The 24,512-nt window shown below is 51.2% G+C and overlaps 1 protein-coding gene across 1 annotated transcript in view; it reads left to right on the top strand.

The window, feature by feature from the left end:
• Nucleotides 1-24,512, top strand: part of LOC128979964 (unconventional myosin-Vb-like) — a 93,475-nt gene that overhangs the window by 30,307 nt on the left and 38,656 nt on the right. Inside the window, exons 2-4 of the mRNA XM_054398357.1 lie at nt 7,648-7,758; nt 15,206-15,377; nt 20,023-20,167. Coding sequence (XP_054254332.1) covers nt 7,648-7,758; nt 15,206-15,377; nt 20,023-20,167 — 428 coding nt within the window. The remainder of the gene's footprint in view (nt 1-7,647; nt 7,759-15,205; nt 15,378-20,022; nt 20,168-24,512) is intronic.

Raw genomic sequence — 24,512 nt, forward strand, 5'->3', positions numbered from 1 at the left:
CTGCACCATGTTAGCTCTCTGAAGAGGCTGGAAATAAACCCACTGCAGAAAGGGAGGAGAAAAATGCACAGATTTGCCCCAGTCTTCATCTCATTTTTGGCTGATATGTGTTCACTAGGATTTTCTAAGGTGCACATCACCATCTCCAAGAAGTGTGGGTCTGACAGTGAGGTTGAGAATAGGCTGAAGGACAAAGCTCAGAGGGTTGTGATCAGTAGTGCAGGCTCTAGTTGGAGGCCTGTAGCTTCTGGTATTCCCCAGGGGTCAGGGCTTGGTCCAGTATGGTTCAACATCTTCACCATGACCTGGGTGAAGGGGCAGAGTGGAGCCTCAGGCAGTGCTGATGGTGCAGCACTGGGAGCAGTGGCTGACAGCCCTCAGGCTGTGCTGCCAGTCAGTGAGACCTGGGCAGGCTGAGAGTGGGAGAGAGGAACCTCATGGAGTTCAAGCAGGGCAAGAGCAGGGTCCTGCACCACTACCATTGTGGGGGGTGGAGGTGATGGAAAACAGCTTTATGCAGAAGCTCCTGAGGATGCTGCTGAACAAGTTCATCATGAGCCAGAAATGGGTTCATGTAGCCAAGGAGACCAGGGGTCAGCAGGTTGAGGAAGGTTCATGTGGCCCTCTAGTCTGACCTAGGGAGGCCACATTGGGGCCAATTCTGGGCTCCCCAGTTCAAGAGAGACAGACTGGAGAGAATCAGCAGCAGCTGCAAAGGTACTGAGGGGCCCTGGAGCATCTCTGTGATGAGGAAAAGCTGAGAGCCCCTGGGGCTGTTGAGCCTGGAGAAGAGCAGCCCCAGAGGGCATCTGAGCAATGCTCAACAAGACAATGGAGCCAGGCTCTTGTCAGTGGTGCCCAGGGACAGGACAGGAGCCAGTGGGCACAAACTGGAACCCAAGAGGTTTCATCTCAACACTTCATTGCAGTGAGGGTGCTGGAGGCCTGGAGCAGAGAGGTTGTGGAGTCTCCTTGTGTGGAGAGCTTCCAGCCCCCTCCCCGGGCATTGTGCTGCTGGGCAAGCTGCTGTGGGTGCCCTGCTGGAGCAGGGGGGCTTGGACTAGATGATCTCCAGAGGTCCCTTCCAACCTCCACCATGCTGGGATTCTGTCTCTAATTTGTACTCAAATCCTTTCTGAAGTTTTTCTTTAGCTGTGTGGAGGAACCTTGGTTGTGAGATACTGAATCTTCGTTACTGAATCCATCACTGTTGGGCAGTTGGTGCTATTTTATTGCCAGAATTGTAGATTTTCTGCCCTGCAGCCTTTCTGGAACATGTTCCTGAGGCAGTACCCCTGAGGCAGGAGCTATGAAAACTTCCTGAGGTCAGCCATGAGTGTTGTCATTCCTGAAATAACTTTGGGGATTAAACCCCAATATTAATAAAGATGGATTTACTGACCTCCAACTTGCCACAGAGACTTGAAAGCACCAAACAGCCCAGGGTAAACTTGAGATGGAAGCATTATTATTATTGATTTAATGGTTATTTGGTGTAACTTGTTCCACTGATGGACAGTATCTCCTCCTGCTGTGATGGAGCCATCCACTGAGCACGTTGCCTGGAGTTTGCTGGGAGTGCCTGAGAGCTTTTAGACAGCAAAACAAAACCTGCCTCTTCTCATTTAGTGCTGGTTTTAGTCTGCGTCTGCTAACATCTAAATCAAAGCAGGAGGCGGGGATTGACTTAATTAATCTTCTGCTTAAGCTGGGTGGAATAAAGCAAGAAGCTTCCAGAGGACTGAGTCGCTTTGGTTTTATTGGGAATCTGGTAAAAAACAAGCAAAAAACCTACCAAACCCCAAACACAGATTAGTTATTTTTTTTTTTCTGGAGAGGCTGAGCATGTGGAACTCTTTTGGATTAGTGCTAACACAACATTCAAATGTGTCCTTGAGGATCAAGGACATGGAGCTTTTAGAGCAGGTCTGGAGGAGGCCACAGCAATGCTGGCAGGGCTGGAAGGGCTCTGCTGGGAGGCTCCAGGCTGAGAGAGTTGGGCTTGGGCAGCCTGCAGAACAGAAGGCTCCAGGCAGATGTTCTGGTGGCCTTGCAGGATTTGAAGAAGGCCTCCAGGAGGGCTGGGGAGAGACTTTTTACAAGGCATGTAGCTGTGACAGGGTGAGGAGTGATGGCTTCAAACTGGAAGAAGCTGGATTTAGGTGAGACATTAAGAAGAGGGTGGTGAGGCACTGAAACAGGTTGCCCAGAGAGAGGCTCCAGTTCCTTTCAGTGTTCAGAGCCAGGTTGTTCGTGCCCTTGAGCAACCTGGTGTAGTAGATGATGTCCCTGCCCATGGCAGGGGGGTTGGAGATTAGGTGATTTTTAAGGTCCTTTCCAAACAAATTTATAATTGAAGAAAGGCTTTTCATTCTGCCCAACTGGATGGAGACACTGGAGTAGTGGGAGGTGATCTGTCCAGGGTTGTGTCTCTAGAGCCTGAAATCAGGGTAGTCCTCATTTCCCAGTGCTTTGAGACAGACCTGCCTGCCCTTTTCCCTCTATAACAAGCTCCTCCAGGACACTGAGAGGTTGATTAAGCTCACAAAGCCAGGACATGGCATATAGAACCATGGATCAAACAAACTTTTGGGTTGGAAGAGGTCTTTAAAGCTCATCTAGTTCAACCAGGGAGCAGGGACGTCTTTAGCTAGATCAGGTTACTCAGAGCCCTCTCCAACCTGACCTGGAATGTTACCAGGCATGAGGCATCTACCACTATATAAAGTAGAACAGTTATGCTAGAAGTGAGACTGTGGAAGTAGAGGTTCACTGAGATCATATCATAGAATGGTTTAGATTGGAAGGGACCTCAGAGATTATCTACTCCAACCTCCCTGCTGTGGGCAGGGACTCCTCAACTAGGCTTAGCTGCTCGAAGCCTCATCCAGCCTGGCCTTGGAACACCAGGGAGGAGGCATCCATGACCTCCTTGGGCAGCCCATTCCAGAGTCTTACCAGCCTCATACTGAAGAACAACTTCATCAGCTCCACTCTAACCCTGCTCTGCCTCAGCTTCAAACCACTTCCCCTTGTCCTGTCTCTAGACACACTCAGGAAAAGTCCCTCTGCAGACTTCCTGCAGGATCTCTTCAGCTATTGGAAGGCAACTCTAAGGTACCCCCAGAATCTTCTATTCTCCAGACTGAACACCCCCAGCTCCCTCAGCCTCCTCTGGCCTCATTCCAGCAGCAATGTGTCCTTCTGGAACAGGAGGCAGGATTGGAGGTGAGGTCTCAGCAGAGCAGAGGCAAGGGGCAGAATCCCCTCTCTTGCCCTGTCTGTTGAGTGCTTGGGGACGTGATTTTAGTGACCTGGTGGCTTTCATCTGTATGAATTTAACCAGCAAACAGCTTTGGAGGAAGCAGGTTGCAGAAGCTGGAGGCAGGTAAGGCAGGCAGTGTGAAGATGGTGCTCCAGCATGCCCCCACCACACGCTACCTCCAAGCCTCATCGGGTTTTAATTAACGCTCGCCTCGTAAAGACCTGAGAATGTGCTTTTAGTTCAGCCCTTTGTGGTTTGACATGTTTGGGATTTATGGATGAAAGGGAAGGGTTGGATGCAGCCTGCCCTGCCTGGGGAGTTTGCTTCTCTGCTGGAGCAGGGCAAGGAGGGGAGGAGGGTGAAGATGCAGAGCAGTAATAATGGGGATCTCCTTTTTGGATGCGTGTGTGCACACATGAGAGGACAGCATTATGGATGCTTGGGGAGATGCATTCATCACAGCCTGTCCTAACAGCCTGCAGATATCTAGCAGGGTGGGAAGCACTTGGTGCTGGGAGCACTTGGGCTGGAGTGGTGATTTCATTCAGGATCTCCCAGCTGAGGAATAAGCTACCCTGAAGGCTCCTGAGACTTCCTCTTTGTTTCACTGCCCTCTGTCCTGCATGATTCCTTGCACATGTGTGTATACAGAGCCTTTGAAAAATCAGTTCTGTTACAAAAATGCTCTGGTTTAGTGGTCAGGGTAGCGGGTGGAATGTGAAGTCTTCCACCAACAGGTTGAAAATCCATCCCTGGGTGATGGTTGCTACCTTCTACCAACAGTTCCCACAACTTGCCTGACTGTCAGATGGCTCCGGGCCATGGTTGGTGATGAGCTGCTGAAAAGGGTTGATGGTGACCTCTTCCTGCTGCAGGAGGTGGATCCAAATTTATTTCATTGAAGCATGCACAAGCACCACCATGATTTTTACAGAACCATAAAACTGTTATGGTTGGAAGAGACCTTTAAAATCTTCAACCATCAACCCAGCACTGCCAGGTCACTACTGAACCATGGCCCTCAGCACCACATCTACACAGCTTTGAAACCCCTCCAGGGATGGGGACTCCACCACTGCCCTGGGCAGCCTGGGCCAGGCCTTGACAACCCTTTTGTGGGGAAGAAATTGTTCCTTAAGTCCCACCTAAACCTCCCTTGGAACAACTTGAAGCCATTTTCTCTCATCTTCTTGCTTGTTCCTTGGAAGAGGAGACCAAACCCACTTTCTCTACAGCCTCTTTCCAGAGAGTTACAGAGATCCAGAAGGTCTCCCCTCAGCTTCCTTCAGGCTGAATAATCCCAGATCCCTCAGCTGCTTCTCACAAGATTTATGCTCTAGACCTTTCACTCTCCTTTGGACACCTTTGTGCGTTGCTTTGAGGTCAACATGCCTCTCTCTGCGTCTGTCTCTCCAGGCAGGGCCATGGCTCAGCCCAGCCCAGCCCTGTGTGCAGGTGGAGACTTTGTAGGACTCCACCAACATCTTGGTTTTGAGGCTGCCTTGAGCTGGGTACATTCTGATCCTTGGCTATTTCAGGCATTTCTAGAGCATGTTTGATCTCTTTTGTGCCAGCAGAGCTGGCACTGGATGAAACCACAGTGGTGGGGATGAAAAGGCAGTCAAGGTGCTCTGCAGAGCTGCAGCAGTGCTCCATAAAGTCTTTCCCATAGTGCTGGAACTTGGAGAAACTGGGACAAGACACAGGGTAAGCAGAGAGCTGAGTGTTGTGTTGCCACCTCACCATCTGCCCCTACTCCTTTCATGCTCCAGCCAAATCTGGGGTCCTGGCCATGCTGCAAGGGTATTTCATCTCTTGTACTGTTGCTTTCTGGTGGGGATAGAGGAGATTGGGCTGGGGGTCCTGAACCAGCCCCTTCCCCATGGCACCTTCCTTTCTTCATGGCACAGAAAGCACTGAAGACTCTTGGTGTGCTGGGAAAACTCCACCTGTTTCCCTTGCCTGATAAAACTGCTGCTGTGGCAGTACCTTTGTGGGAGCACCATTAACATCTAAAGGTTCCCACTGCTGGAGCTATTTAGCAGCTCTAAAAATAGTTACAGAGGATGCATCTGAGAATCTATTGCTCTTTGGCTGCAGAATGGGACATTAGATAGCAGCTGCTGCTGCAACTCTTGGGTCCCTCTGAGTGTTACTTGGCCAGGGGATGGGTTTTAAGATGAGGGCCAAACCCATCCTTGGTGCCACAGTGCTGGTGTGTGGATTCGCTGGGATTTCCAGCAGCCCTTTCTGATTTGTCTAAGAGCGAGTTTATAAGGCTCTTGGTTCTGCCATCAGGAGGGGTTGAGGGGGAACATGACCCCCCAAATACCAGTAGATGATTATTGAAGGGTTCCTGTTGACTCTGTGTTGAATAGCTGAGTGCAGCATCAGGCTGGTCCATGTCTGGCAGCAAAAGCCTGACTGAAGGTGATATCTGCAGAGGTTGAGTTTGTAGCTTTATAGTTCTTAGGACTATACTCCTGAAGCCCCATGAGTAGAGAATCGGAATCAGAGACTGGTTTGGATTGGAAGGGACCTTTGAAGGTCTTCTAGTTCAACACCCCTGCTCCAGCAAGAGGTAGAGGTTGAGGGAAGCTGTGCATGCAGGAGGCAATGTGTCCCAACTCCTGAGAGTGAGTAGTAGAGATCTCAGTGCAGCAAGAGTGACTTGCTGGACTAAGGCAGTCATAGAATCATTGAATAGTTAGGGTTGAAAGGGATCTTAAAGCTCGTCCAGTCCAACTCTCCTGGAGTCAGCAGGGACATCTGCAACTACAGCAGGTTGCTCACGCCCCCAAACAACCACACCTGGAATGCTGCCAGGCATGGGGCATCTCCCACCTCTCTGGGCAGCCTGGGACAGGCTCTCACCATCCTCAGTGTCAAACATTTCTTCCTTCTCTCCACTCTCAATCTCCCTCTTTCAGTTCAAACCATCACCCCTTGTCCTGTCCCAACAGGACCCGACAAAAACTCTGTCCCCAGCTTTCTTCTAGGCCCCTTGAAGCACTGCAAGGCCACCAGAAGGTCTCCCTGGAGCCTTCTCTCCTCCAGGCTGCCCAAGCCCAACTCTCTCAGCCTGGAGCTTCCCAGCAGAGCCCTTCCAGCCCTGCCAGCATTGCTGTGGCCTCCTCTGGCCCTGCTCCACCAGCTCCCTGTCTGTGCTGTGCTGAGCACTCCAGAGCTGCCCCAGCCCTGCAGGGGGGGTCTCAGCAGAGCACAGCAGAGGGGCAGAATCCCCTCCCTGCCCCTGCTGCCCACACTGCTGGGGATCAGCCCAGCACAGGGCTGGCTCTGGGCTGGCAGTGCTTGGTGCCAGCTCATGGCCAGCTCTGCATCCCCAGCACCCCCAAGGCCTTCTGCACAGAGCTGCTCCCCAGCCCTTCATCCTCCAACTTGTGTTGGTATAGTCAATTGCTCCAACTCAGCTGCAAGAGCTTGCACTTGGCCTTGTTCAAGCTCAAGAGCTTCACCCCAGCCTACTCCTCCATCTTATCCAGATCCCTCTAGGTGAATCCCATTCCTCAAGTGTGTCAACCACACCACTCAAGTTGGTATCTTCTGCCAACTTGCTGAGGGTGCATCCCACTGGTCTTTACCTCTGCATCATGAAAGGAGATTAACTCTCATTAGGAGGTTTGGCAGCAGGTGTGACTGACATGACGTTGTCATATGTGCTTGCTGTAGTCTTTGATCCCTTCATGGACGCCTTTGGGATTTCCTTTTGGAGCCATAAAGGTGACCTGAGCTTTGAGATGCTAAGAATATTAAATATCTCATCTAAACATTTTTTTCTGAAGCCTTGAAGCCTATTTGCATGTTCACCTCTAACCAGAGAAGTTGTTTTTGGTGTCTTCTATTGCCTGCTTATCTCCATGGTGGTGGGTTTGAGTTAGGGCTGGCTCTGTGGGCAGCAAGCTCTTGTTTGTTTGGTGCAGAAGACAAACATTGATGGGTGCTCTGCTGGGAGGGAGTTGTGTTGTGTGATATAAGCTTCTAGAAAGGTGGGGTGGTTTTGTTGTTGGTTTTTTTTTTTTTTTTTTTTTTTTTTTTTTTTTTTTTTAGTTCAGGGAAATCGAACTTCACATTTACCTTGAATCTGTACCAAGGCGACAAGCTGGTGTACACCTCATCCAGGAGAAGCCTGATTGAAAGTCTGATTGAAAATCAACCTTCTGCTCTATAATTTGCCCCAAACCCTCAAATTAGAATGTTTGTTGGTTGGGTTTTTTTTTGGGACTGAAATAAGTGGTTTTTGCTGCACTGACTTTACAATGAGTGTGGGATTGTAGCCATGGTGAATTAATTTATTTCTGATTTAATTTCCTGAGGTTTCCTGGTGTTTAAGCTTTTTCTTTCTCTCTTTCCTCCCTCTCCAGTACTCTAGAGTTTGGATTCCTGACCCTGATGAAGTTTGGAGATCAGCAGAAATTACCAAGGATTATAAAGAAGGAGATAAAAGCCTTCATCTGAAACTTGAAGATGAAACTGTAAGCTTTTTTTAATGCTGTTACTCTTTTCAGTTGTTTCAGGCTTTGAAATAGTGCATGAAGAAGTTGGAGCCATCTCACATATTTTAGGAAGTATTTTTGATGTGGTTTATTGCCCTTCCTTCTTCTCCCTGCCCACTCCCTCCCCAGACACTTGAGTAGTAGGTTGTGAGAAAAGCCCTTGACCCCTCTCAGCTCTTCGCATCCTGTTGGCAAAGTTGGAGTAGTCTGTGATAACAGAATGAGAGGGGTTTAGGGCAGCACTGTGTTGGAATTAGCAAGTTTGTGGGTTTTGTTGCTGAACAAATTGGAAAGAGGTGATGGCACCTGCTCCACCTTGGGTCTGGAAAACAGGGCTGTGGAGGAGCAGCTGAGGGACCTGGGGTTGTTCAGCCTGGAGAAAAGGAGGCTGGGGAAAGACCTCATAGCTCTCTACAACTCCCTGAGAGGAGATTGGAGACACATGGGGCTTACTTTCTTCTTCCAAGTAACAAGTGACAGGATAACAGGAAACAGCTTCAAGCTGCACCAGGAGAGGTTTAGGTTGGATGTTAGATGAAGCTTCCTCACTGAAAAGGTTCTTTAAACACTGGAACAGGCTGCCCAGGGAGGTGGTTGAATCCCCCTATCTGGAGGTGTTTAAAAGCTGCAGAGATGTGGTGCTGAGGGACATGCTATAGCACCAGACTTGGTAGAGTGAGAGATGGTTGGACTGGATGTTCTTAAAGGCCTTTTCCACCCAAAATGATTCTATGGATCTATGATTGGCTATTGGCGGAAAAAATCTGAGTGCAGAATTTGCTGCTCTGCAGCAGCTTTCTCCAGGTCTTAGTTTTTCTCTTTAAGTCTAATCTTCTCAAAATTGCCCCCCCACCTCCGTTTTAACCTTCCCCACAGATTAAAGAAGGTATAAAAGTGAAAAAAAAATAGGAGAAAGTCATTTAAATGTAGATGTTTCTTAGCAAGTGCTGCTTGCAAATGCACGAGCAGTCAGAGCGTGTGCAGCTGGGCATAAATCATCCCCAAATCAGGATGGAGCCTGGGGAAGGGCAGCTGCCTTCTGTCCTGCACAGAAGTCCCATGGATGGGGCTGTCAGGTAGCAGGGTGGGATTGCAGATGAAGCTGAGGGTGGCATTTGCATCAGCTACAGAGTTTGGGTGATTAATGGGAAGGGAGCAACCATGCTGCGTGCCCACCACGGAGTGCGGTTCCCATGCGTGGTGCCTGCTGGAGCAGGAACAGTCACATAACTCAGCTGTCTTACACTGTCAGGCTGTGAGACCAGGGCAGGCTGGAGACTTGGGTGGAGAGGAACCTCAGGAACTTCAACAAGAGCAAGTGTAGGGTCCTGCCTCTGGGGAGGAACTGCCCCATGCACCAGAACAGGTGAAGGGTTGAGCTGCTGGAAAGCATCTCTGTGGAAAAGGACCTGAAAGTGCTGGTGGCCAACAAGTTCACCATGAGCCACTAATGTGCCCTTGTGGACAAGAAGCATAAATATGTGTCCTGGGTTGTATGAAGAAGAGTGTGACCAGCAGGTCAAGGGAGATTCTTGTCTTCTTCTGCTCTGCTGTAGGGAGGCCACCTCTGGAGTCTTGAGTCCCATTCTGGGCTCCCCAGTTAAGAGGGACAGGGAACTACTGGAGAGTGTCCAGTGGAGGCTACAAAGATGCTGAGGGCTGTGGAGTATCTCTGTGAGGAGCAAAGGTTGAGAGCCCCTGGGGCTGTTGAGCCTGGAGAAGAGCAGCCCCAGAGGGCATCTGAGCAATGCTCAGCAAGAGAGAAAGGCTGGGGGGGGGCAAGAGGCTGGGGCCAGACTCTTTGCAGTGGTGCCCAGGGACAGGCCAAGGGGCAAGGGGCACAAAGTGGCACCCAGGAGGTTCCATGTGAGCAGGAGGAGAAAGTTGTTTGTTGTGAGGGTGGTGGAGAGCTGGAGCAGGCTGCCCAGAGAGGTTGTGGAGTGTCCTTGTGTGGAGAGCTTCCAACCCCCCCTGGTCCTTGTGCTGCTGGGCAAGCTGCTGTGGGTGCCCTGCTGGAGCACGGAGCTTGGACTGGATGATATCCAGAGCTCCCTTCCCACCCCCACCATGCTGGGATGCTGTGATTGTCCACTCATCAGGTATGGTTTCTTTAAGTGTCTAGAGGGTGATCTGCTCAGTTGCTTAAAACAGTTAATAGAAGTCATTTCCTCCAAATTCCAAATGCTCCCAGGAGGGTGAGTAATTCACATCCCTGGGCAGCCAACCATTTCCGTACTGCAGGGAGGTTGTTTTTTTCTCCCCCATTAGTGAATGGGAAGATGGAGCAGAGGAATGAGGCACGCTTGATTAAGCTGTTCATGAAAAGAATTCTTCTGTCAGAGCAGCGCAGGCACAGCCCTTCTGCAGCACATCAATGTGCCAGGCTGGCCAAGAAACTCATTCATGGTGACATCTGCACCCACTGCATGGTGCTGCTGACCCTTCCTCAGTCAGCCCCACCTGCCTTTGTTGTCCTCTCCAGTCTGCCATTTCAGCATAGGGTAGATCTTTGAGGAGGGTTAAGGGTGAATGATGCTCCTCTTAGAGATAATTCTTTTTTCCCTCTCCATCATGATGAATCTGGATAAGGTGGTGCACAGATGCCACCTCTCTGTCCCTTGGAAATACCCAACATGTTCCTCTAGGACCATGAGTCACTCTGTCCTCTGCTGCTTGGTGGGGTCCTTGCCTGGTAGTCCTGTGGCTGGACTTCCTGGATTCACCATGCTGCATCTCTCAGCCCCTGTTCCAAGTCCTGTCAAATCATCATATCACTGGGTTGGGGCACTGGCTTGTGAGCAGCCCTGAAGAAAAGGCCTTGGGGGTGCTGGGGGATGAGAAGCTCAGCAGGAGCCAGCAGTGAGCACTTGCAGAGAACCCAGAGAGCCAAGCAGAGCCTGGGCTGCAGCAGGAGAAGTGTGGCCAGCAGGGCCAGGGAGGGGATTCTCCCCCTCTGCTCTACTCTGCTGAGACCACACCTGGAGCTCTGGGAACAGTTCTGGAGCCTCTGTTCCAGGAAGGATCTGGAGATGCTGGAAGGTGTCCAGAGAAGGGCCATGAGGATGAGCAGAGGGCTGGAGCTGCTCTGCTCTGGAGACAGACTGAGAGAGTTGGGGCTGTGCAGTCTGGAGAGGAGAAGGCTCCCAGGAGACCTTCTGGTGGCCTTCCAGGATCTGAAGGGGGCTACAGGAAAGCTGGGGAGGGACTTTGTAGAGTGTCAGGGAGTGATAAGACTGGGGGGGATGGAGCAAAACTAGAAATGGGGAGATTGAGATTGGATGTGAGGAAGAAATTCTTCCCCCTGAGGGTGGTGAGAGACTGGCAGAGGTTGCCCAGGGAGGTGGTGGAAGCCTCATCCCTGGAGGTTTTTGCAGCCAGGCTGGAGGTGGCTGTGAGCAACCTGCTGTGGTGTGAGGTGTCCCTGCCCATGGCAGTGGGGTTGGGACTGGATGAGCCTTGAGGTCCTTTCCAACCCTAACAATTCTATTTTCCTCTGAGCATATCCTTAATGATGTGATGCTTTGTGTTCATGATGCTCATGATGGGATCCTTCCTACCAGTCCACTCTTTCCATGCTCCAGCTTGTCCCTGCCTAGCAATGACATTGGGTGACACAGAGGTGACCCTTGCTGCAGGTTTTTTACATGCTTTTACTCTTGCTTCTGATAGAAACCTTGTAGAATCCAAATAGCAGTCATGGAGTCTCAGCATGGTGGGTGCTGGAAGGGACCTCTGGAGGTCTAGTCCAACACCCTCTACCAAACGCAGTCACCTATGCTTGAGCCTTTGCAAGAAGCTGGTGGTAGGTGTCAAAAGCACTACAGGCTTCAACTCTAGGGCAGGCTCCTCGAGCAGCACTAATGGGTGCCCTTTTTGGGGTGCCTGAGTGCAGGTGGGTACCCATCTCATACACAGCACCTCCTTCCTATCACTGCATATATTGCTGAGCACTTCATGCTCCACATCTGTCTTTCTGGTTGAGGTGTTCAGCAGTTTTAGCATTGGGGAGAGAGTGGAGTGATCCTTTTTAATCTGGATATTTCCCTGGAATCCAAGGAGGTTAAGAAGTCCTGCAGAGCTTTTGTCCAGATGAATTTAGGGTCAGCAACATGAAAGCAGAAAAAGATTAAAGGATGGTGGGAACAGGTCCTAAGAATGACACTGAAGCTGGGGAAGGGTCTGGAGAACAGAGCTGGTGAGGAGCAGCTGAGGGACCTGGGGGTATTGAGCCTGGAGAGAAGGAGGCTGGGGGGAGACCTTCTGGCTCTGTACAGCTCCCTGAAAGGAGTTTGGAGCCAGGTGGGGGTTGGGCTCTTCTCCCAGGGAACAAGCAACAGGACAGGAGGAAATGGCCTCAAGTTGCACTGGGGAGGTTTAGGTTGGATATGAGGAACATTTCCACTGAAGGAGTGGTTTAAGCCTTGTCCCAGGCTGCCCAGGGCAGTGGTGGAGTCCCCATCCCTGGAGGGTTTTCATAGCCATGTAAATATGGTGCTGATGGCTTAGTGGTGGACTTGACAGTCTACCACATTGGGTTTATGGTTGGACTTGGTGACCTTGGAGGTGTTTTCCAACCTTTATGATTCCATTCCATGACTCCATTCTGTTCTGTGACTAGGAGGTGTTGTAGATGGTAACTTAATAAGCATGTCACTGCCATGCTGTAACACGGGAACATCTCACACACCACTGCTTAGTGCAGATGCTCCCCAGACCCCTGCTTGATGCTCTTCTGAACAAAAGCCCTGCCTGGACCCAAAAGTCTGAAAAGCTTCAGTGAGGGGGAACAGGGCTCCTGTTGGATGGAGACACCAAGCACGCATATCTTCAGGGGATTGAAAGCTGTTGAAAGCCTTTTGTTCCCAACAGCCAACATGCATTACCCAGCTGTTTAGTGCTTCTCTTTTGTCCTTGTGCTTTCAGTGAATTTTCATGGGGTTTGTGGTTGCTGGCTGCACTCTGTATGCAGGAGCAGGCTTCTGCATGAAGAGCTGTTTTTTAAATACCAGAAGGGATCTCTGGTCTGTTTGCCATTAAGATGTGAGACTGAGTGCAACCTCTTGGAAACTGGTGTTGGCAACATGGAACTGGAGTATGGAAGAAGCCTGGGGTTGTCAGACATATCCTGTCCCTGTCTGTGAACCTGTCCCTGTGTCCTTTGGTCAGCTTTTTGTGTACTGTTTGAATGGGCAGTGATCCACTCATGCAGTGGTAGTGGAAACTGGGATTCACAGAATGACAGACTGCTGGGAGCTGCAAGGGACCTCTGGAGATCATCCAGTCCAAGCCCCCTGCTCAAGCAGGGCACCCACAGCAGCTTGCCCAGCAGCAAAACGCCCAGGGCAGGTTGGAAGCTCTCCAGAGAAGGAGACTTCACAACCCCTCTGGTCAGCCTGCTCCAGCCCTCCAGCACCCTCACATCAATGAATTTTCCCCTTCTCTTCAGATGGAACCTCCTGGATTCCACTTTGTGCACATTACTCTTTATTCTGTCAGTGGATACCACTGAGCAGAGTCTGGCCCCAGCCTCTTGCTCCCCCACCCTTCAGCTCTTGCTGAGCATTGCTCAGATCCCCTCTGGGGCTGCTCTTCTCCAGGCTCAACAACCCCAGGGGCTCTCAGCCTTTGCTCCTCACAGAGATGCTCCAGGCTCCTCATTACCTTTTGTCTCTCCACTGGACTCTCTCCAGTAGTACCCTGCCTCTGTTGAACTGGAGGTCCCAGAACTAGACTCAATACTCCAGATGTGTCCTCACCAAGGCAGAATAGAGGGGTAGGAAAAACCTCCTTTAGCCTGCTGGCCACACTCTTCTTCATGCACCTCAGGAGACCATTGCCCTTCTTGGCCAAGAGGGCACCTTGCTGACTCCTAATGATCTTGGTGCCCACCAAGACGATTCTTCCATTCTGCTGGGAGCTGAGCATCAGGACCCATTTGAGACACCCTGTGGGAAGCAGCATGCCAGGGAATTACCCCCACCCCCACCCGCCTCCACTGTGAAGGAAGAAAATTAATCTTTTCCTGTAGTTGGTGGCTCTGCTGCTGGTTTGGGGATGAGTCAGACACAGCATATGGCAGCTGTCTGCTTCAGCCACATAACCTGGCTCTTCAGGTAGCCAAGCAGCAGGCTCTCTGTGCTTCTCCTTGTCTTCTGCCTAAAAGGGTGTAAGATTTTGAGTATGAAAGTATCTTGCTTTAAAAAAGGAGTTGAGAAATTGCTGTGATGGTAGTCTAGTTTGAAATGAGGCTGCTCCACAAAGAGCTGGAAGGTTCTCAGGTCAGGTGAAGCTGTGGTTTTCTGCATGGTACCAGCTACTGGTACCAGCTGCATGTACCAGGCCCTAAGCTACTGCTTGGACCTGGCTGAACCTTATCTGCCTCTGGAAACAATTTCAGTGTGCTAAGACTGGTGTGCGTTTGGACTGTTAGTGTCCACCAGGACCATCTACTGTCCAGGTCAAAGCTATTTTCCAAGGGGATTTCCTGACTTCTGGCAGTGTGGGGAGACAGCAGGACCATCCAGGCCTGTATAGCATTTAGCCTGAAGGGACTGCGTGAGGCTCAACAAGTCAAAGTGCAAGGTCCCCAGGCTGGGTGCAGAGTGGGTTGATAGCAGCTCTGAAGAAAGAGCCTTGGGGGTGTTGGGTGCTGAGCAGCTCCCCAGGAGCCAGCAGTGCCCTCCTGCAGCCCAGCAGGCAGCTGTGTGCTGGGCTGCAGCCAGAGGAGTGTGGGCAGCAGGGCAGGAGAGGGGATTCTGCCCCTTGGCTTTGCTCTGCTCAGACCTCACCTCCAATCCTGCCTCCAGCTCTGGTGTCCTGAGAAGGACACAGAGCTGCTGGAGTGAGGCCAGAGGAGGCCACAGAGATGATCCAAAGGCTGGAGCAGCTCTGCTGTGAGGACAGGCTGAGGGAGCTGGGGGTGTTCAGCCTGGAGAAGAGAAGTCTCTGGGGGGGACCTTAGAGCTGCCTTTCAGTACCTGAAGGGATCCTGCAGTAAGTCTGCAGAGGGACTTTTCATGAGTGTCTAGAGACAGGACAAGGGGGAATGGTTTGAAGCTGAGGCAGAGCAGGGTTAGAGTGGAGCTGAGGAAGAAGTTCTTCAGTATGAGGCTGGTAAGACTCTGGAATGGGTTGCCCAGGGAGCCTGTGGATAGCCCCATTCTGGAGGTTTTCAAGGCCAGGCTGGATGAGGCCTTGAGCAGCTGAGTCTAGTTGAGTCCTTGCCCATGACAGGGGCGTTGGAGTAGACGACCTCTTGAGTTCCCTTCCACCCTAAGTCATTCTAGTATGACTCTATGACTTCACTCCAGACAGAGCAGGAAGTGCAAGTGCTGACCATATCAAGCTAAAGATAGCCTTGGCTTATAAGACACTGAAGGAGATGCTGTTTTTTGTGTTCTCACCTTTCTCATCTGTGTCTCCTCAGCTCTATGAGTATCCCCTCGACCTCCAAGGCCACGAGCTGCCTTTCCTGCGCAATCCAGATATCCTGGTGGGGGAGAATGACCTGACAGCCCTGAGCTATCTGCACGAGCCTGCAGTCCTCCACAACCTCAAAGTCAGGTTCCTCGAGTCCAACCACATCTACACATACTGTGGTGAGTGCCTGGGCCACACATTCAGCTCCTGGAAAGCAGTGGCTTACAGCATGTCCACATGGAAACCCTTTGAGACCACTAGCCAGAGGCTCTGGCAGGAGGAAGGTCCAGGGACTATGAATTTAGGATGGTTGGGAAGCACAAATGTGTACCAACAAGCTTTAGGCTGCAAAATGAGAGGTGGATTTAGAGGGTTGTTGTCCTCTGAACTTCCAAAGTTCATGATCCTCTTGGTGGAAATGCCTTGTCAGGTAAGTTTGGGGTCAGCTTTGCCATGTCCTTGGTGGTGTGAAGCAAAAAATGTAGGATCTAGCAAGCCACTGCAGAACAGCAGCATGCCAGAAAGATGAGAAATGACCATAGCAGGTTTTTATCCTGAAAAAAAAAACTTGCTACACTGTTGTTTCCTGCCTTTTCTTGATGACATTGGAGTGATCCACCTCTTAAATTCAAACCAAGATGGATTGGTTTTGTCATTCCTGGGGAGAGTGACCTCCTCAAGAGCATCCTGGCTTGGATCAGCAGTAGTGTGTGCAGGAGCTCTAGGATAGAGATTGTTCCCCTGTAGTCAGTACTGGTGAGGCCACACCTTGAATCCTGGGTTTAGTTTTGAGCTCCTCACTGCAAGAAGGACATCCAAGGGCTGGAGGCTATCCAGAAAAGGGAAATGAAGCTGGGGAAGGGTCTGGAGGACAAGGCTGGGGAGGAGCAGACGAGGACCAGCTGGTGAGGAGCAGCAGTTGTTCAGCCTGGATAAACGGATGCTGAGGGGAGACCTTCTGGCTCTCTGCAACTCCCTCAAAGGAGGCTGGAGTCAGATGGGAGTTGGTCTCTTCTCCCACGGAACAAGAGATATGACAAGGGAAAATAGCCTCAAGTTACGCCAGGGGAGGTTTAGGTTGTACATGAGGAACAATTTCTTTCCCCAAAGGGTTGTGAAGGCCTGGCCCAGGCTGCCCAGGGCAGTGGTGGAGTCCCCATCCCTGGAGGTATTTCAAAGCTGTGTAGCTGTGGTGCTGAGGACCATGGTTTGGTGGTGACCTGGCAGTGCTGGGTTGATGGTTGGACTTGATGATCTGAAAGGTCTCTTCCAAACAGAATGATTCTGTGATTCTATGTCCCTTCCAAGCCCATTCAAGACAGCTGTTACTTAGGAGTGGATGTCAACAAACTGCAACCTAAGAACAAGGCAGTGGCAATTCAGCCACTTCAATTCAGTTACATTGGGGAACACTGGACATGGAACTCTCTTGCTGGCACTCAAGCTGACCTTGCTGGCAGTGGTGCAGACAGATGGTTCCCTCAATGAACAGCTGCAGCATTTCAGTGAAGTGGCTGAGGTGATTTGTGTGGCTGGTGTGCTGTGCACACCTGTGAGGAAGCATTGCAACTGCTGCTGAGGAAAGGCTTGTCGGGATGAGCCTGTGACATCCATGGGTGTAGGAGCTGTTAGTGGTGGTGACTTTCCTTCAAGTTGGGAGTGATGTGTAATGTTGGACTGTGATGTGATTTGCAGTCCTCTACAGCTGCATGTATGCTACCAGTCAGCTGCAAGCCTGTTTTCATCCAAAATCAGTCAAGTTTCTTTGGTGCAGCTCCTCATGAAGGTTTTATGATCACCTTGAGCATAGCTGATGAAGATGAACAGGTTTGGGCTTAGCAAGGTTGAGCTGCAGAGCTCTGCATAGGTGCATCACAGCCTCTGCTTTGGTTACAGCTAAGTCAGGAAGGGGAGAAAAGTGCTGACTGGCAGCAGGTGTTCAGGCAGCTAGAGACCTTCAGCATTGTGGCTGCTAGGTGGTGTTTTTGGTGACATAAGAGACTCATGACCCTGTGGCAGTTTAGGCTGGGTGCCCCCTGCCACTGCCACATAAATCACACCTCTGGTGTCCTGGGTGCCCGCCCAATAGGGGTGGACACAGGAAACGGCGTATTTCTACCCATAAATCCTGCGCCCTATAAAGCCATCTGCAGAGTCATCCTCTTCCTCTTTCTTCCCTCTCTGCTCCCATGGGAGATGTCCTCTCTTATCGGGTAATGCCGGGGGGGGGTATCTCAGACCTCTTAGGTCTGTTTAGGCCTAATGCCAGGAGGAGAATGGATGGGGGGGCAGTCTCAGACCTGGCCAGCCTGAGACTTGCCTAGCAGTGGGAGGGGGGAAGGAAGAGCCCTGGGGGTTTGGGTAGACCCTCAGGTGGGAAGAAGGGAAGGATTGGGAAGCTTTGGGAATTCTGTGAGGGGTTCTGTACGCTTTGGGATGCTCTTTGCCGCTATGCTTTGTAGTTTTCTGTAGCTTCACCAATTGCTTTTCCATTTAAACTTTTCCATCACTCTCCAATCCGTTTGCGTGTGTCATTCTTTTGTCCCTTTTGGGGCAAGAGACGATCTGTCTGGCCTCAAACCAGCACAGATTTTTGGTAGCAGAGGATGGTTCCTGCGGGGCTCTGCAGGTTGGTTTGGAGAGGTGCAGGGGTGGAAAAGTTAAAATGGTATCTGGGCGTTGTTGATTTTGGTGGCTGGGCTCAAGGCTTTGTGCTGGCGCGATCGTGTGGGTGTTTTATGGGTTCCGAGGGGACGCCCTGGTGCATAGCAGTGGCGTAGAATCCCGTCTGCCCTTCCAAGCGGCAGCGGTGATTTTGTAGCCATTTGCTTCGGGGGGAAAGCTTAAGAATGCGGTGCCTGTCTCTTTCCCTTTTGTTCCCCGCGGCGCCAGCGGCGAGCAGAGCGGTGCGGAGCCGAGGAAGGGGGAGGGACAGTCGGAAGCAGACCAGGGTCGGCTTGTCCCGCGGCGGTGGGGGCTGGCCGCAGCGGGAGGTGAGCGGTGGCTCCCGTAATCAAGAAGGCGAGCGGTGGCTCCAGTTCAAAGGCTGCTTCCGAGGGCCCAGGGAGCGACGGTAGCTTTGGCTGGAAAAGCCGCTCGTGTGGCCCGAGGGGTGGCGGCAGTTTGGATCTGTACCGCGGCTGCAGAGGTGACGGCGGCTCTCGCTGTTATCTCTCCCCTGATTCTCGGACGCGTTCCGAAAATGGCGCCTAAGCAGCTGGCTCCGCCTCTCTTCTCGGCTGGCTGCAGTGCAGCCACTTCCTCTCCGGGGGAGGGCTGTGTCGCCGGATGCCTCCATGCCTCGGCATGCGTACGCTCTGTCCCTTTCGGGGCAAGAGAGGATCTGCCTGGCCTCAAACCAGTACAGACCCTGAAAGAACCAAGCTGTGAAGCAGGAATAGAGCTTGGTGAGGTGAAGTTGTTGGTTGATATCCTGTGGAGGCAGGTGAATGAGGCCTTTTCACATGGCTTGAGTCATGTGTCCTGATGTTTGCTATCAGGGAGAGGTGTTTTGCTGTCATTTGAGCATGCCTGAGCCCTGACTTGGCCAGGCTGGGAGCACAGCACCCACTCCCACCAGCCACGAGCTCTCCAGAGCTCCTTGTAATAGAATCATAGAATTGTTTTGGCTGGAAGAGACCTTTAAGATTAACCCAGCACTGCCAGGTCACCACTAAACAATGCCCCTCAACACCACAGCTACTTGGCTTTGAAATCTCTTCAGGGATGGGAACACCACCACTGACCTGAGCAGCCTGGGCCAGGCCTTGACAACCTTTTGGGGGAAGAAATTGTTCCTAAGTCCAACCTAAACCTCCCCTGCGGCACAACTTGAGGCCATTTCCTCTCACCCTGTGGCTTCTTCCTTGGGAGAAGAGACCAACCCCAACCTGGTTCCAACCTCCTTTCAGAGTGTTGTAGAGACCAAGAAGGTCTGAACACCCCCAGCTCCCTCAGCTGCTCCTCCCCAGCCCTGTTCTCCAGACCCTTCCCCAGCTTCGTTGTCCTTCTCTGGACCTGCTTCAGCTCCTCAATGTCCTTTTTGGAGTGAGGGTCCAAAACTGAACCCAGGATTTGAGGTATGGGTGGCCTCACCAGTGCTGAGTACAGGGGGACAATCATTTCCCTTTTTAAACCTTCAAAACCTGAAGGCACTTTTGAGGTGGAAGTTGTGAGTGCTTCAGTTTTTCAGGATGCAGAGCAGCTCCCTCAAGCTCAGAGGGAGCACCATGTGTGGCTTTGCCTTGTGTTAATGCAGTGCCTCATCCAGGCAGACAGAGCCTTCCTGGAGCTGGAGAGGAAAGGGACTTGAAAGCTTTACTGCAGGCCCTGGCATTCCTTTCCTGTGATTGATGCCTTTCATTCTGGTTTGAGTGCATGCTTTGTTAGGAGCTTTTACTCAGAGTTTAAGCCAGGGAAAAATCCAGGATATTTGTTTGGTCTTGCAGGGCTTTGGTTGGAAAGGAATTGCTTTTCTGAAGTGGTGGCTCAGGCACTGTTTAGCTCTTCTCTTCCCTCCTGCAAAATCCAGCTTCACACAATGAAGATTAATGAATTTTTGCTCTCCTCACCAATTCTATTTCCCCTCTCTGTAGCTGTACAGGAGCTTATTGCCTTCTATCCAAGCACAGTGTTTTGAAGGAGATGCTGAGATAAGAATTATGAGTCCTTCCCCATTCCCTTCTCATCCTTTTTCTTTCTTTTTTTTTTCCCTCCAAGCATCGTATTTAAAAGAATTGATTGGAACAGCTAATATGAGCCCTGAAAAGCCTGAATTATTAGCTCTGCTTGGTTTGTAACCTCTCTCTCTTTATTTGTTTGAAGGTATTGTGCTTGTTGCCATCAATCCATATGAGCAGCTGCCCATCTATGAACAAGATGTCATCTATGCCTACAGTGGCCAAAATGTGGGGGATATGGATCCCCACATCTTTGCTGTGGCAGAAGAAGCCTACAAGCAGATGGCCAGGTAAGCAGGCACTCTCTGTCAGCAAGGTCAGAGGGAACCATCAGATCAAAAGCAGGCAAAGAGACAGTTGAATATTGCACGCTGTGGTTGGACTTGGTGATCCCAAAGCCTTCGAGGAGCAAAATGGTTCTAAACAAGCAATTAAAGTGAAAATGCAGAAAAGGCTCTGAAGCTTCTAGGTTTTCATCTGTGATGAGAAAATGGGGTTGTCTGTCATGCTTTTGTATCTCCATGTTGGTTTGGTATCTCCTCAGCATGGTGGTTATCTTAACCCGTGAGTGCTGTAAGCTCTCTCCCTGTTTTGCAAGATGTGGTTCATGCAGGAGCCTCCCTTGCAGGGTGCAAAATTCTTTCACACTGAAATGAACTTGAAATGGGTTCCCCAGTTCAGGAGAGGCAGAGAACTATTGGAGAGAGTCCAGCAGAGGCTACAAAGCTGCTGAGGGGCCCTGGAGCAGCTCTGTGAGGAGCAAAGGCTGAGGGCCCCTGGGGCTGTTGAGCCTGGAGAAGAGCAGCCCCAGAGGGGATCTGAGCAATGCTCAGCAAGAGATGAAGGATCTGTGGGAGGCAAGAGGCTGGGGCCAGACTCTGCTCAGTGGTGCCCAGGGACAGGCCAAGGGGCAAGGGGCACAAACTGGCACCCAGGAGGTTCCATCTGAACAGGAGAAAGTTGTTTGTTGTGAGGGTGGTGGAGGGCTGGAGCAGGCTGCCCAGAGAGGTTGTGGAGTGTCCTTGTGTGGAGAGCTTGCAACCCCCCCTTAGTCCTTGTGCTGCTGGGCAAGCTGCTGTGGGTGCCCTGCTGGAGCAGGGGGGTTGGACTGGATGATCTCCAGAGCTCCCTTTCCACCCCTACCACTCGGGAATTCTGTGTGACTATATGATAGTCCTCTTCTTCCTCTGAGGTCAGGTATTTGTAATTAATTCTGCTTAATGACCTGACCAGGTTTTGGGGTGCTGAGTCTGCTGGGCAGGCTGGGCTAATGGGGATCTCTCTGGTCCTCATGGGTTCAGTGCAACTGTGATTGAGATGGGGATCCTTCTCCTGTTGCTGCTTGGATGAGCTTCCTGGAAGAAATTCAAACCACTCTGCAAATGTCATGCTTAATGGCTTGGAGGAAGCCACCTTTTAGATAATTTGGTGAGATAATCAGGCTGAACCCAGAAGCTCATGTTAGTTGTTTTTATGGAGACCCTGTGACTTGAGTTAGTGATTGTTAAATGTTTGGAGGTATTTATGGGTCCTTTAAAGCATTGTCTTCACCAGAGTGTGAGTCTTTTTGTTGTGTTATTGAAGACTGATGCATGATTTTATTCTTACCAGATAAGCCACCATCTAAAAAAAGGATTTGAGAGGAAGCTCTAAATTGTTTTATTGTAGCTGTGTGGCCTCACACTGTGCTTGGAGTAGCTGTGAGCTGTATACAGCTCTGGCTTTTAACAACAGGAATAAGCCCTGAACCACTTATTGGAGAGTTGCAGCCTCTGTTTTGTTGTGTCTTGGCTGAAAGTGGTGAGTTAAGATCCATTTCTAACCAAAGGTGAGCAAGAGTTCAATCCAGAGATGCATCTAGAGGAGCACTGCCATGGATGGAGATCAAATGGGTTCTAACCAAGCTGCCTCCGTAGTGTAGTTCACATCCTTTGCAAGTGCTTCTGGTTTGGGTGTAACTGCTTTGAGAAGAATATGGAGATGCAGGGAGCTGCCTGCTGACAGAGGGAGGTTTAAGACTCTCTCCTTGTTTCATGATCCCAGGCTAAGCATCAAGCTGCACACTTTTTTGTCAGAAGATGTGAGGGTTTTGCTGGCCGTTGTGGGCAGAACCCTTGGGTTTTCACAGCCATGTGCCTTTTCTGATGAAGTCTGTGCTAGGGAAGAGTTTCCCACATCCCTGTGTCAGTTTACAGGCAGTAGGTTAAGATACATCTGTAGCCTGAGGTGCTCAGCTCTGCTCTCCTCTTATGTCAGAGTAGATCTGAGTGGTGCAGTTGACACACCTGAGAGGCAGGATCCCTGCAGAGGACCTGAGCAGGCTTGAGAAGTGGGATGGTATGAACCTCCTGATGTTCAAGAGTAAGGTCCTGCACCTGGGCTGGGGCAATTCCCTTTACCAACACAAGTTGGAGGATGAAGGGCTGGGGAGCAACCCTGTGGAGAAGGCCTCACGGGTGCTGGGGGTGCAGAGCTGGCCAGGAGCCAGCACCAAGCACTGCCAGCCCAGAGCCAGCCCTGTGCTGGGCTGATCCCCAGCAGTGTGGGCAGCAGGGGCAGGGAGGGGATTCTGCCCCTCTGCTGTGCTCTGCTGAGACCCCCCCTGCAGTGCTGGGGCAGCTCTGGAGTGCTCAGCACAGCACAGACAGGGAGCTGGTGGAGCAGGGCCAGAGGAGGCCACAGCAATGCTGGCAGGGCTGGAAGGGCTCTGCTGGGAGGCTCCAGGCTGAGAGAGTTGGGCTTGGGCAGCCTGCAGAAGAGAAGGCTCCAGGGAGACCTTCTGGTGGCCTTGCAGTGCTTCAAGAGACCTAGAAGAAAGCTGGGGACAGAGTTTTTGTCAGGTCCTGTTGTGAAAGGCCAAGGGGTGATGGTTTGAACTGCAAGAGGGAGATTGAGAGTGGAGAGAAGGAAGAAATGCTTCAGGCTGAGTGTTGTGAGAGCCTGTCCCAGGTTTCCCAGAGAGGTGGGAGATGTCCCATCCCTGCACCCTTCTAGGTGAGGTTGTTTGGGGCTGGAGCAGCCGCTCCAGTTGCAGATGTCCCTGCTGCCTGCAGAGATGCTGGACTAGATGAGCTTTAAGGTCCCTTCCCAAGCTAAAGCATTCTGTTATTCTTTGAAATCCACTTTTGACAGCCTCCTATAATTGATAGCTGCTGTCCCAGACGATTAGCAGTGCTGTGCTTGCAAGGGGGCATGGAAATAAGCACCTTCCAAGCCCTTACACAAGATGCTGGTTGTTCAGCCCTGCTCTTGTGCTTTCTGGGGCTGGTATGGTAATTGCAGGCTTGGGCACAATTGAGTGATTCAGATGGGGCTTGAGAGGAGATTGGAACCTGATTATAGGGATCTGCTGGGTTATTTGAAGTGTACCTTAAAATACAGCACACTGTATTTAAAATCTTAAAAGCTTCTGGGTGGACACTGTGTTCTCTGCAGCTTGATCCAGGCTTTTTCCTCTACAGGGCTGAAGGGAGAGTGGTGGAGCTCTCTCAAGGGAAGAGCAGGGCATGTGAATGGTGCCTCTCTCCTGTGTGGTGGAAGGTAGTGCAGGACTTCTTTAGTAAAGGCTTAGATAGTTTCTCACAGCACCCTCCTGGAGAAACTGGCTGCTCATGGCTTGGAGGATGTGTCAGTGTGAGCTGAAATTCCCCCCACAGCAGGAATAAGGGGTGGGTGCTTCTCTGGGTAAAAGCTGGCTGGCTGGCCAGGCCCAAAGAGTGGTGGGGAGTGGAGTTAACTCCAGGTGATGGCTGGTCACCAGTGGTGTTCCCCCAGGGCTCAGTGCTGGAAACAGTTCTGTGTAACATCTTTATCACTGATCTGGATGAGGGGATTGAGGCACCCTCAGTTCATCTGCAGATGGGGAGGAATGTTGATCTGCTTGAGAAACAGGAAGCTCTACTGAGATCTGGCCAGGCTGGATCAATGAGCCAAGGCCAACAGGATGAGGTTCAACAAGGCCAAGTTCTGGGTCCTGCACCTGCGTCACAACAACCCCATGAAGGCTCCAGGCTTGGGGCTGAGTGGCTGGAAACTGCCCGGTGGAAAAGCACCTGAGGGAGTTGCTTAACAGCAGCTGAAGATGAGCCATGGGGTGCCCTGGTGGCCAAGGTGGCCACAAACATCCTGGTCTGGATCAGCAATGGTGTGACCAGCAGGAGCAGGACAGTGATTATCTCACTGTACTGGGCTGGTGAGGCCACACCTTGAATCCTGTGTTCAGTTTTGGACTCCCTCACTCCAAGAAGGGCATTGAGAGCCTGGAAGAGGTCTGGAGAAGGGCAACAAAGCTGGGAAGGGTCTAGAACTTGAGCGTTGTGAGGAGCAGCTGAGGGACCTGGGGTTGTTCAGCCTGGAGAAAAGGAGGCTGAGGGGAGACCTTCTGGCTCTTTACAGCTCCCTGAAAGGAGGCTGGACCTAGGTTGGTGTTGGTCTCTTTTCCCAAGGAACAAGTGATAGGACAAAAGGAAATGGCCTCAGGTCTCACCAGGGAAGACTTTAGTTGCATATGAGAAACAATTTCTTCCCCCAAAAGGTTGGCAAAGCCTGATGGTGGTGGAGTCACTGAATGTGATTGAGTAGATGGCCAGGAGAAATTGCCCCAAATCTCTGTGTGAAATGAGAAGAGTGGAGACT

This window comes from Indicator indicator, assembly GCF_027791375.1.
Source record: "Indicator indicator isolate 239-I01 chromosome Z unlocalized genomic scaffold, UM_Iind_1.1 iindZ_random_scaffold_108, whole genome shotgun sequence".
In the NCBI taxonomy this organism is placed as follows: Eukaryota; Metazoa; Chordata; class Aves; order Piciformes; family Indicatoridae; genus Indicator; species Indicator indicator.